This window comes from Pipistrellus kuhlii, unplaced genomic scaffold, assembly GCF_014108245.1.
Source record: "Pipistrellus kuhlii isolate mPipKuh1 unplaced genomic scaffold, mPipKuh1.p scaffold_m20_p_3, whole genome shotgun sequence".
NCBI lineage: Eukaryota > Metazoa > Chordata > Mammalia > Chiroptera > Vespertilionidae > Pipistrellus > Pipistrellus kuhlii.
In genome coordinates this window covers 18,588,497-18,601,972 of record NW_023425529.1, presented here as the reverse complement: position 1 = coordinate 18,601,972, position 13,476 = coordinate 18,588,497, and the positions used below count along the sequence as shown (strand labels likewise).

The following is a 13,476-nucleotide window of genomic DNA, read 5'->3' as shown; positions in this document are numbered from 1 at the left end:
TGCAAGTCCCTCCTTAGAGAAAGCCAGCCTCTGGGAGAGCTTCTGTGCTCAGCCACAGGTAGGGCGGAGTCTCGGGTTGGTGCAGACAAACTTTGTTTTCCCTTCAGCTCCTCCCCAAGTCCCGCAGTAATGGCCTCTGGCTTCACACACCTCCAAGAGATCTCTGCCCACTGCCTGACAGTCTGGCCTCTCCCTGTCTGGGGCCGTTTATCAGAGCAATAGGCTGATTCTGTTTTCCTCTCGGACAAGAAAGCCAGCCGCGTTAGCTGTTCGCCCTCTCTGCGCCAGGAGTAAGCCTGTAGCGAACTCAGCCCGGCCCGCCCTCTCTGCGTGCAGGGAGTAAGCCAGCAGCAATCTTGGTCTGGCCCTTTCTCTCCGCACTGGGATTAAGCCAGCGCCTTTTCGCGCACACAGTTCTCTGTACCTTCACTGTTCCTGAGGTTCAGCGTGCCTTCTCTCTCCTTCCCAGATGGCAGAGCCTCCTCTCAGCCAGCCGTCCGGCGCTTCAGGGCAATGCCTCCCCTGTTTTTCAGTTCTAAATTCAAATTTGTTGTGGTAGGCTGCATTCGGGTGTCTACCTTATGCCTCCATCTTGGTTTCTCTGTCCATACTGATCTGTTTTTTGTTGCTAGAGATCAAATTTGCTTTGTCTTCACTTTTATAAAAATGAAATCATATAGTATGAGCTTTTTTTTTTTTACAATCAAGTGAGTAGACATTTGTACAATTTATAATGTGATCACCCTGATAAATCTAATACCCACCTGACACCATACATAGTTGTTACAGTATTATAGATTATGGTCCCCATGCTAGACTTGTCCATCATTGTTTTGTAACTACCAATTTGTACTTCTTAGTCCCTTCATGTCTTCTCATCCATTCCCCAACCCGACTCCCATCTGGCAAATGTCCAGATGTTCTCTGTGTCTATGATTTTGTGTTTCTGTTTTGTTAGTTCATTTTTTAAAATTTTTATTTATTTTTTTAGATTTCACATTTAAGTGAAATCATCTGCCACTTGCCTTCCTCTGCTGACTTATTTCCCTCAGCACAATAGCCTCTAGGTCCATCCATAAAAAAAGATTTCATTCTTTTTTATGGTCAAGTCATATTCTATTATATATATGTCCTACTTCTTTATCCATTAAAATATTTTTAATGTGATTTTTTTTAAAGGAAAGGGTAGGAGGAGGCAACACTGCAGAAGGAAATCCTAGTGATCAAGAGAGAAAAGAAACTGTATGTAACTGATTTTGTGACTTTGTTTCAGATTGCTTTGGGGATTTACCAAATCTAATAATGGGCTCTTCCATCCTTTATCCATTCTTTAACTTCCTTTCAAATCTAATGTAGCTGGGATTCTGCTAAGCTTCAATGTCCATTTTTAAAATGTATGAAATAATTTGGTTCAAGAATAAAGGGTAAACAACCTAGCTAGATGTTGTTAGGGAACAAAGTTGTGTAAGTCTGGCTCCTGTCTTCTGAAGCTTTCATTATATTCGGGGAAGAGATATAAGGAAGGGATTGATCTCTATCATAGTAATTATCCTTGACATTGAAATGATGAAGAGATGAATCTATACAGAGAAAAGATGGGAACTGACTCTGAAACATTTTGCCTGGATTGAATCATGCCTCTACCTGTTACTGGCTCATGTAACTTTGGGCAAGTTATTTAAATTGTTTGTGCCTCAGTTTCCTCATCTGTAAATTGGATCCAGTGATGAGCAATATTTTAATTTTATCTAATTTACTTTCAGTAACATTTTGCTCCAATACAATACTCCTTTTCTATAAGGCTGATCCTGGAAGTTGGAAAGTTTAGGTTAATAAGGGAGTTAAGTTAGAGAGTAATTGCTTGCAGTTTAAACAAACAACTTTTTGCTTCCCTCTTACTGTGCTAACAGCTGTGCCTAAAAAATATGCCATTCTTAGAAAGGTACTATTTCTGATTTTCAAAAATTATCTGTGACCATTGGAAACTAATCATACAAAACTACAAACTTAGCACATGTCTTGAAATCTGTATAGAAAATATAAATCATGTCTAATTTCAAACTCTCACTCAACCTTGAGGAAAAAAAGGTGTCTCCGAAGGCAATCTTTTTTTATTTTTATTTTTTTTATACCATTCTTTAAAAAGGAAACTGTTCGTTTTAACTCTACACCACCCCCATTTCAAATCATATCATTTAATTCAGTGTTTTTCAACCTTTTTTGGGCAAAGGCACACTTGTTTCATGAAAAAAATCACGAGGCACACCACCATTAGAAAATGTTAAAAAATTTAACTCTGTGCCTATATTGACTATATATAAAGTAATTCTCTTGAATAGGAATCAAATAAACACAAAGAAAGTATTTTATAATTACTTTATTATGAAATATTAAGTAAACAAAATAGTGAAAAATTATAAAATTCTTGTCTTGTCTGCACCTACGGCACACCAGGCAACATCTAGTGTGCCGCGGAACAGCGGTTGAAAAACGCTGATTTAATTGTCTTGGTCATGGGCATTTCCAAGATGAGATTTTATATTTCGCTCCTATAGCTTCTGGTTATCATAAAACCCATGCTTGTCTGGCCAGTGTTGCTCAGTGGTCAAGGGTTAAACCAGAAGGTTATGGCTCCATTCTTAGTCAGGGCACATGACTGAGTTGTGGCCTTGATTTCCAGTAGGGGGTATGCAGGAGGCAGCCAATCATGAATTCTCTCTCATCATTGATGTTTCTATCTCTCTCTGCCTCTCCCTTCTTCTCTGAAATCAATAAAAATGTATTGACGGCCGAAACCGGTTTTGCTCAGTGGATAGAGCGTCAGTCTGAGGGCTGAAGGGTCCCAGGTTCGAGTCCAGTCAAGGGCATGTACATTGATTGTAGGCACATACCCAGTAGGGAGTGTGCAGGAGGCAGCTGGTCCATGTTTCTCTCTCATCGATGTTTCTAGCTCTCTATCCTTCTCCCTTCCTCTCTCTCTCTGTGTGTGTGTGTGTGTGTGTGTGTATATATATATATATATATATATATATATATATATATATATATATTTTTTTTTTAAATGTATTGGGAAAAAAAAAAAGAAGAAGAAAGAAAGAAAAGAAAAGAAAACACATGCTTTTCTTTACTGAAGGAGTGTGGTCCTGCTAATGTTGTGTAACCCTTTCAATATCCTTCATCTTCACCTTTGCTCCTGTGGGCATTTCCTCGGGTTCTCTATCTTGGTCTTCATTAAAAGCTGTGCTATCGAAAGGGTTTTTGGAGCACGCATTGGAAGGGTTTCTTTGGGTTTGCCTGATCCAAGTCTGATGGCTCTGGCTGCGGCCTTCTTTGCCATCTGTCTGCCGATGGCAAACCTAAACTGGAGATCGTTGTAGGCTTTGCTGTAGGGCGGCCTGCAGCTTCTTCAGCTGATGGCTCCTCAGCACTGCTTTGGGAACTTTCCCTCCCATTCCTGGAGGACACTGTCTTAGTTTCCCCAGGTTTTTCTGCTGCTTCTTCGGGTCTTTTGGAGGCTCCAGCTCACTGCTGCTTCTCAGGCTTCCCTCCAGCCTTCCTGTCCGTGCTCCCCACCAGGGCCTTCCTGCGCCACCCACCTCTGCCTTAAGGTGAAGTGTGTGCAGGGCTTCACCTCACAGGACAGCGTGGGCAGGGAGGGGATCAGGTAGGTAACTGGACTTGGGGGAGATATAGGAGAGTAGTAGAGAAAGGCCCTAGCATCAGACTGCCCAATGGAATGCTTCTTCTTCTTTTTTATTTTATTTTATTATTATTTTTAAAAATATATTGTATTGATTTTTTTACAGAGAGGAAGGGAGAGGGATAGAGAGAAACACCGATGGGAGAGAATCATCGATCAGCTGCCTCCTGGACACCCCCCACCGGGGATGTGCCCGCAACCAAGGCACATGCCCTTGACCGGAATCGAACCTGGGACCTTCCAGTCTGCAGTCCGACGCTCTATCCACTGAGCCAAACTGGTTTCGGAGCTGCTGCTTCCCCTTCTTCTTCTCCTCCTCCTCTTCCTCCTCTTCCTCCTCCTCCTCCTCCTCCTCCTCCTCCTCCTCCTCCTCCTTCTTCTTCTTCTTCTTCTTCTTCTTCCTCTTCTTTTTTAAATATGTTTTTATTGATTTTTTAGAGAAGGAGGAAGAAGACAGAAACATCAAGGAGAGAGAAATATCTATTGGCTGCCTTCTGCATATCCCCCACTGGGGATTGAGCATGTGTCCTGCCTGGGAATCAAACCAGTGACCTCTTGGGAGGATACCTAACTAACTGAGCCACACTGGCCAGACCAGGCTGCTTCTGGATGTACGGTACTTACTGTATGACCTTTCATAACTTGTTTCCTTATCTAAAAAAGGAGAGGAATAAAAAACTACCTTAGGTTGGTATTGGGAAGAACAATATATACCTGTGGCACATAGTTGAGCAAAGTGTTATAACTCTTGCTGAAAGGTTTTGTTACAGGGCAGTGAACAACAAGGAAAATTCCAGGGCAAAAGGAATTGGGAAACAGACAAGGAAGTTAAAACAAGGCCAAACAGTGTGGACCATTTACCGCCAGCTTGTAAATTGCAAGCCTTTTCTTTCCCAAGAAGGCTTGTAAGCAAATGGTTAATGACTCTCCAACTGAAGAATGCAGGAAAGGAGGGGATAAGGGGGAGGGAAGGGAGTTTTTCTCTTGCACTCAACAAAGAAATCAGCCATTTTGAGGAAGGGGAAAGGAATAGAAAAACAGGTTTTCTATTGTTTGTTTTGTCTTTTTATATACTTCCTAAACAAAGAAGCCAGCCGTCTTCAGGCTTGGCAAGATAAAATTGCCAGGTGCTTCTCGTGAATCCTGGGAAGGCCACACAAATTATTTAAAAAGGGACCTTGAGAATGAATCTGAATCAAGATATTCAGCAGAGCAGTTTTGAAACCTACAGACTGGAGGCTACATAACGCTTTGAACACCCACCCAACTCCCTGCTCAGATTAGCTGAGAGATGTCCATCTGCGTTCCAAGCTGGATGAAGTAGATCTGCTAGCCTTGCTTCTTTAATAAATTTGCCTCCTCTAATTGCTTTAATAAATTGGCTTTATCACAATGCAATCAGGTCTCTTGTTACGCCCAGACTTCGTGATCCCCAAGAACCACCAGGGAGCCGAGTCCGATGCAATAAACAAAAGAGCCTGTTCCATGCTAGCATGGGCTCCTCCCACTCACGACGGCAGCATGGCGGAAGAGCCCAAATTTCGCCCAGTCCAGGGGTTTTACTACGTTCGGTGGTGATGTCACTGCTTCGGCTAACCCTGATTGGCTGGATGAGGGCTAGGGATTACTCCGCCCTGCGGGGCGGATTTGGGAGCTCATCCTCGCCCTGCCCTGCCCTTTCATTTACATTTACTTATACAAGACAGGAGTGGAGGTGGGGGCAGCCCTCTCCCTCCTACCCAGTGAGCTGTTCATAACATCTTTTCTGGGGACTCTGGGCTGTGTGTAAATTTCTGTCAGTGATATTGCCAACCCTGTGGGTTCTGAGGTGTTGGAATCAGCTGTGACTTTTTACGCAAATAAGAGAGGTCTTCAGGACTTGTAGGAGTTGGGCCCGGTGATGGGCATTGCACAGATGTGTTCCACACCCCCTCTTCAGGTAATGTGCATGCCTCTTCATTGAATGCTGAGGCTGCTTTATGTGTTAGTCTGTCTTGTATCTTCTCAGCCCATTTTACACCTACTGTGAGGCTTCATCTGAGCTTGGGCCTAGGACACATTGCAGCTTCCTACTGCCCCTAGAGGACGGGGAAAGTCACTAGCAGGAGCCAAGTATGCACAGCCAAGAGTACTTGATGTTAACGACACCTCTGCATAACTTGAGTATCTTCATTTGAATTTGGCATCAATGAATTTGAAGTCCCTTGGCCTTAGGTTCCTCATCAGAAAAATGGGGATAATAATGACTCTCTCATAGGATTGTGGTGAGAATCAAATATGATAATAGCACACGTGAAATCTTACAATTTTAGATATATCCGTTTTATTGTAGTGATATTAGTCGGAGTAATTATTATTTTCTTCCACAATTCTCTTTGAGAGACCAGTTCTGGTTAGAAGCCTGTGTAATAAGACTCTCCCTTAGAATCCAAGAAGCCATCAAGCTGAGACCACAATTCTTAGTCCCGCAGTCTGACTCAAAGTAGCATTTCAAGAGTTTAGTAAAACAGGATTTGGCTCCCATCTAGAAGACAAACTTGCAATGTTGGGCTAGGAGTGGAGTCCTCTGTTAGCTGGTGAAACTAGAATTTCCCCCTAGTCCTCTGAAAAGCAGATAATTGCTGCTAATGGTACTGGGGCAACCCAACCTAAGACCTTATCAGGGTTTTCCTCCAACCTGGCCTTGTTTCTCCCTCCCCCAGGGCCTTTGCTCCAGGGACATTCTCAGTGTGTGTGTGTGTGTGTGTGTGTGTGTGTGTGTGAGAGAGAGAGAGAGAGAGAGAGAGAGAGAGAGAGAGAGAGAGAGGGACAGAGAGCAGGTGAGGCTTACTTTTTTTTTTTTTTTTTTAAACAATAACCACCTGAGAATGCTGCCTTCCGCACCCTTGGGCTGAGGGTTCTATAAAAGCTGAGCAGAACTTTCGTCAGTCCAGTTCACTGAGGGCTTGCCACAGGCCTGCTCATCTTCTCCAGCGTGCCGTGCTCCTTGCTGCCTGAACCATGATCACGAAGGTCCTCATCTTCTCCACCTGGTTCGTCCTGGCTGGGGCTTTCCACTTAGCACTCCAAGGTAAGTGGACTATTGGGGGGTTTCTTGGAGAACAGGGCTAAAATCTCTTGTGGCGTGTGTGTCTGTGTAAGGGGCAGGGAGGCTGTGGCATGAGGAAGAGCAAAATAGATAGATAGATGATAGATAGATAGATAGATAGATAGATATATGAAGTGAAGTGGTTAAAACACATTGACTTGGATTTAAGGTGAGGTTGGGAGGTTGAGCTCTGGAGGCCTTGGGCAGCTGAGTGGCTAAGCTCAGATTTTGGCAACGTGTTCGAATTGACATAAAGGTGTAAAGGCTGGGCAGATGAGATTAGCATAGGCCAGTGGTCGACAAACCATACCTCACGAGCCCCATGCGGCTCTTTGGCCTCTTGAGTGCGGCTCTTCCACAAAATACCACGGCCTGGGCGAGTCTATTTTGAAGAAGTGGCGTTAGAAGAAGTTTAAGTTTAAAAAATGTGGCTCTCAAAAGAAATGCCAATCGTACTGTTGATACTTGGCTCTGTTGACTAATGAGTTTGCTGACCACTGGCGTAGGTGATTAGAGAGCTACTGAGGGTTTTCTGTGTTCTTCACTGTTGGGTGCTAAAAAGAGGCTTTGTTCTATTTAATGGAGGTTTATAAATCCTAGGCTGTATCCTCATTTCACAGCAGAGTAAATTTCAAAAATGCTTTAGCAATCAGCTCCATCACACACAATGGATATCAGCTGGTCTGGAATGAAAAAGAAGGAGGTGTCCTGTGGACCAGAGAAAGGAAGCTCTGCCCCAAAGGCTTTCTTTTCTAGTCCTTTCTAAAGAGGAGTGCTGTTGTTTCCTTTGCATTAAAATGGTTACTTCCTCCATCCTGTTCCTCTCACCTCTTCCCAGGTAGCTCTCAATATATCAAGTGCTGGGGTTGTCTTCTTAGTTGCATGTGAATGAATGTTAAAGCAAAGAGACTAAATTAGAGAGCTAATGACTTTGGCCTCATTGGTAGAATGCTCCTAATCTGCTGAATTGGGCATCATATAACTGTATCTCCCACTATCGCCCAAGAAGTCCCTGTTTGCACCTCATCAGGCCTACATGGTTATGATGTTTATATATGGTTAGCAAGCCCCCAAATATCTGGACTGAATACTCTATGGAACACTCTGGAAAATGAAGTCCTAGACATTTAGTGAACAAATCATAAGAATAGCCCATAGAGTCAACTCTATTGTTATTTTTTTCTTTTTTATTGAATGTAATGGGGTGATATTGGTTAATAAAATTATATAGGTTTAAGGTGTACTATTCTATAATCTGCCAACTGTATATTCTATTGTGTGTTCACCAATACAAGTCTCCTTCCATCACCACTTATCCCCCCTACACCCTCTTCCGCACCCCTTTGATTCCATTCTTGATGTGCACCTTGGAAATAGCTGTTTTCCTTGCTCTTTGCCCCTATTTGTTTTTAAGTTTTCAGAAACCTGCCAGGAGTACAGAGGGGAAGTTTTTAGAATGTTTATTCTGTTTTAGTCTGACATTTAGAGGCACAATATCAAACGTTTCTTCCTAAATGGACCCTTCAAGAAGGATGGTGTAGGGACACTGAGCATACTACTGGGTGGCAGTCAGTCTTCTGGACGTTCTAGCAGTTGGCAGAAGAGAGACTTGTGGGAAGGAGATGCCATTTGATTCATTAAACCAAGTTATGTCCCTGTTTTCTCCAGAGAAGACCTAGCTTGGGATGGGAAGGGTGTGGAGATGGTGGAGATATTCTTGCTAGATAATATTTGAGCTGTTTGTTTTTTCTAGACATTGACCATCATGCAGACATTTTCAAGGACTCAGAGTTACTACCTGAACTAAATTCAGCCATTGACCCAGAATCACCCACTGACCTGGACCTCGCTGATGCTTTCGAGTCCCTCACTGACCTGGACCTTGATGATGCTTTCGTGTCCCTCACTGACCTGGACCTCCCTGGGCCTATAGAGTTACCCCCTGACGTGAACCTCACTGACCAGGTCTTCGCTGATGCTTTCGAGTCACCCACTGACCTGGACCTCCCTGGGCCTGTAGAGTCACCCATTGACCTGTACCTCCCTGGGCCTGTAGAGTTACCCATTGACCTGTACCTCCCTGGGCCTGTAGAGTTACCCCCTGACGTGAACCTCACTGACCAGGTCTTCGCTGATGCTTTCGAGTCACCCACTGACCTGGACCTCCCTGGGCCTGTAGAGTCACCCATTGACCTGGACCTCCCTGGGCCTGTAGAATCACCCACTGATCTGGCCCTCCCTGGGTCTGGAGAGTCACCCACTGACCTGGACCTCACTGGGGCTGTAGAGTCGACCATTGGTGTTTATTTGGACACTATACAGGCTTTGGGTAAGTAAGGGTTCCAACTGCAGGAGTTGGTGGGCTCCCATCTTTTACATTTCTGAGGGAAAGGCTGCTCCCCTCCAGCAAACTGGATTCCCAGCATACGACGTGACCACACTCATTTCCCATTCTGTTTTCCTATAAGTGGGTTCAAATATCCCCAGCATTATGGGAAAAGCCACTCAGGTGGCCACAGGTAAAAATTCCTGTCTCCAAAACTGCAGACATGTCTCCCTGCTTCTCTTTCCTTATGTACAGCACATTGCATAGGAATGTCCTGAGGTAACTTATGCAGCTGGGAATACCTTGCTGCTTTGTTCTCTGAGGTGATCCTCATACATTGTGAAATGCTTACCACAGTATGGTTAGTTTCTTTGGAACTTGAGGGAAATGGAAGCATTTTCCCAGTGTCAGCAAATAGAACCATTTGAACACTGATAAGCTCCAGCCTGGAGGTTGTGCTGACCTGGTCTCCAGGACCAGCCTTCTGGGCTTCTCTAAAGAGGAAGAGCTTCTTGTGTCTCCAAAGGATCAATGGTTATTAGGGTGGCAAAAATAGCTTAAGAATTCGCTCTTCTTTTCCAGTTGATTACAATTCAATTTAAAAAGGGAACATTTTGAATGAAGATTATTTAAGTGTAAATCTTATTTGAATTTAGGCTGAACAGAAGAAAGGGGGATTGAAAAGCTTCATAAAAGAAGCAGTGGTCCTCTCTCTGCCCATATCTGTCTCAGGCCTTCATTTGCTTTCATTTTTCTCTCTGCCTTTTAGCCACAGGGTCAATGCCTCGGTCACAATGAACAAAACCCAATCATTTTTGGGATGCCTTCATTATTACTAAGAAAGTGCTGTTGGCCTTACCTACAAAAACAATTATTTATTTATTTATTTATTTAAAAATATATTTTATTGATTTTTTTACAGAGAGGAAGGGAGAGGGATAGAGAATTAGAAACATCGATGAGAGAGAAACATCTATCAACTGTCTCCTGCACAGCCCCTACTGGGGGATGTGCCCACAACCAAAGCACATGCCTTTGATGGGAAGGAACCTGGGACCCTTCAGTCCACAGACCGATGCTCCATCCACTGAACCAAACCGGTTTTGGCAAAACAATTATTAAACAATCTGCTATTTATAGCTATAAATAATAGCTAACATTCGTTGAGATTTACTATATCCTAGCACTGCCCTAAATGTATTGGGGGAATGCAGGCAGTAGTAGCAGTAAGCTAGAAATTGTATTTTAGTGGCAGCTAAAGGGCCTTAGATCCTTCCTTTTCCACTAATTATCCTCCTCTCTCTCTTTTTTTTTTTTACTTAATTACAGATGAGTCCAGCACCTCCATGGAAAGCAATGAGTTCACCTCAGGGCTTGTTTGTAAGTTTCTTCTCTTTTGCCCCTGATATCTTATTAGGGATTTTATCTATAACCATTTGCAAAATGAAGCTGTATCTCAGTTGTACTCTCACTGTCCAACCTGTAGTGGTTGATAAATGAGTTAATGTAAGTTAATGCTGCCTCCCACCCTAATCCTCCCACTCTTACCCCCATCCCATGGGGCAATAGGAAAATTCTCATATTTGACTATAAGCAACAGGCAGCCTCATGGCCCAGATGCATCTTATAATTTCTGCTTAGCAAGAGATGCTTTCTGGCTGTGGGCAATTATCAATTAACTGAGTTTTATTTCCCTCCTGCAATGCATTTATTTATTTATTTATTTATTTAATATTTTCCCAGTTTTATTGAAATATAATTGACATATAACATTGTATAAGTTTAAGGTGTACAATATGGTGACCTGATGTCTGTATAGTTTAAAAAATGCTGAAATTAACTAAGTGACTTCCTTATTTCTAGCAACTGTCCCTGGTGATTATTTTGAAGAGCCCATAACTGGCACATCAGGTAAGATCAAAGAGCTTTGATTTTTTTTTTTTTTTTTTTTTTTTTTTTTTTGTCTATTCTTAGACTTTGAGGGGTATTTTTCTTCAAGGCTTTCCAGGACAGACTCAAGCAGGGGGGCTCTAGGAGGTACTCTGCCCAAGTTTACACCCTTCTCAGCCAGGCGCAGGTTTGCTTGAGGATGTCCACTTTGGGGAAGAAGACAGGACTTGGCTCTTAAACATGAAGACGTGACTGGTCCGTGTGTCCCTCTCAGGCATGTCCAAGGGCAAGTGAAGACCAGCCCTTTACCCAAATCCTCCTCATGGAGTGTGTTTGCATTTCACCTCTGTAAGGTTTGAGGCGCAGGAAACTGACCACCAAGACATATTAAAGTTTATTCCCCAGTAATGAGTGGGACTCATTACGGAGGTAGAGAAATCAGAATTGAAGGAATGGGGAGAGGAGAAAGGACCTAGCTGGGCTGCCTCCACAGAGGGCGATGGAGAGAGTAGCACGTGGGGGGTCGGGGGAGTCTTTGAGGGGGAGGAAACAATAAAGGGTTGGACCCAGGGCGGAATAGGAAGGGGTGGGCTCCAGGGCACTTCAGCATGCACTGATTGGTGGTTCAATGTCTTGGGGATGACTATGTGGCAGATGCCAGTAATGTCATAACTCCGCCCACCAGTTGTGGAGAGGGAGAATCTCACAATCTCCACAGGCAGGATTTCAGGCATGGCAGAGTGCCGTGGTGGGTAGGAGCAGGGCAGTTTGGTGGCTAGAGTCCCATGTTTACTAGGGCTACTTGAGACTCAGCTGAATGCCAGACACACTGAGTGATATATATTGGAAGTGAATAAAAACTTTTTTTTTTTTTTTTTTTTTTTTTTTTTTTTTACTTAATTGCAGATGAGCCCAGCACCTCCATGGAAAACAATGAGTTCACCTCAGAGCATGTTTGTAAGTTTCTTCTCTTTTGCCCCTGATATCTTATTAGGGATTTGATAACCATTTTCAATGCTGGTTTTAATTCGCTGGGAAAGGATTCCAAATTTAACTGCCTTCCAAGATGCTGAGATGAGCTATAAAATCTAATTGAAGGTTAAAGACACCTTCTTTTCTCTCTGAGGTTTATCTTCCAAATAGAATTGTCTGGGTTTTTAGTACTCAAATCGGCATAGGACAACAAGTTCTCTCCCTTGTTTTTCCTAGGACTCTTCCTTCCCGTCTCTCTAGGACAGTGGTTCTCAACCCTCCTAATGCTGCGAGCCTTGAATACAGTTCCTCATGTTGTGGTGACCCGCAACCATAAAATTATTTTTGTTGCTACTTCATAACTGTAATTTTGCTACTGTTATGAATCTTAATGTAAATATCTGATATGCAGGCTGTCTTAGGTGACCCATGTGAAAGGGTCGTTCGGCCAAAGGGGTCTTGACCCACAGGTTGAGAAAAGCTGATCTAGGATATGGATCCCAATCCAGTCCATGGACTCTAAGGGAGAGCCTGCAGAAAAGGCATCAGATTTCCTGGTGCAGCAGAACATACAATTCGGTGAAAACTAAAGCCTTGCGCTTCTGAATCAGGAGGGGCCAGTTTTACTACAGGGCCCCACTCTTGGCTTTGTTTTTGGAATCCACTAATGTGGCTTCTTCATGAGTTAAATGGATACCCGGACAGTGTGTGAACATTTCATTTAAGGCACCAGGAGAAGGAGGGGGGAATAAGCAATCAGACCTTAAAGAAATTCAGTTACACGCACAAGGTCAGAGTGGGGAGTGGGAAAGGTGAGTTTAATCTTTTGATAATGCCTATTTTTTCTTTTAATTTTTAATTTTAGAAAAGGAAGCAGATTCTCCATCGGCTGCCATCTTGACTCTCCTAATCCCAATTCTCTACACGAGCCCACGGCATAAACCCACTATTCCATTATAGGAGCTTGAATAATCGGAAAAGACTCGTGAGCCTTGGTGTATACCCAGCTGAGGATGAACACAGTGGAATTGTCCACAGACAGAGGATGTGCACATTTCTGCATCATGCCCATTTAATATGAGGTCAATAAATGTTCATGAGATAACAGACTACTTGGTTGTTCTGTGTTTGTACCAATAATCATGTTATTCTCTCTGAAAGAGAGTGCAGGCTCCAACTCCTTATGAACACAGGAAAGCATAAAACAGACCTATAAAAACTGCATTAGCTTTTCTAGTCCTGCCCTGACAAATCTCTGCAAACTTAGTAGCTGATGACAAAACAAACCTATTATTTTACAGCTCTGAGGTTCAAAAGTCTGAAAGACATCTCACTGGGTTAAAAAACATGTGTCAGCAAACACTGTCTTTGATAAAACATATAGGACAAATATAAGCCACAATATATGAAGACTGAAAACAAGGCAGAGTGGTTGATGACATAACAGACAGGAGAAAGGGAATACTCGGGTACCTGTGGAAGGCTGATTGGGGTAAAGTG

The 13,476-nt window shown here is 43.2% G+C and overlaps 1 protein-coding gene and 1 pseudogene across 1 annotated transcript; one reads left to right on the top strand and one right to left on the bottom strand.

Moving 5' to 3' along the window:
• Positions 1 to 2,498: 2,498 nt before the first annotated feature.
• On the bottom strand, positions 2,499 to 5,737 carry LOC118728661 (annotated as a pseudogene).
• Positions 5,738 to 6,569: 832 nt separating this feature from the next.
• Positions 6,570 to 13,114, top strand: LOC123653140. Its single transcript, XM_045587755.1, has 6 exons — positions 6,570 to 6,770; positions 8,542 to 9,117; positions 10,444 to 10,494; positions 10,978 to 11,025; positions 11,911 to 11,961; positions 12,842 to 13,114. Coding segments are annotated over exons 1-6 (798 nt in total). The 5' UTR covers positions 6,570 to 6,700; the 3' UTR covers positions 12,844 to 13,114.
• Positions 13,115 to 13,476: the final 362 nt, after the last annotated feature.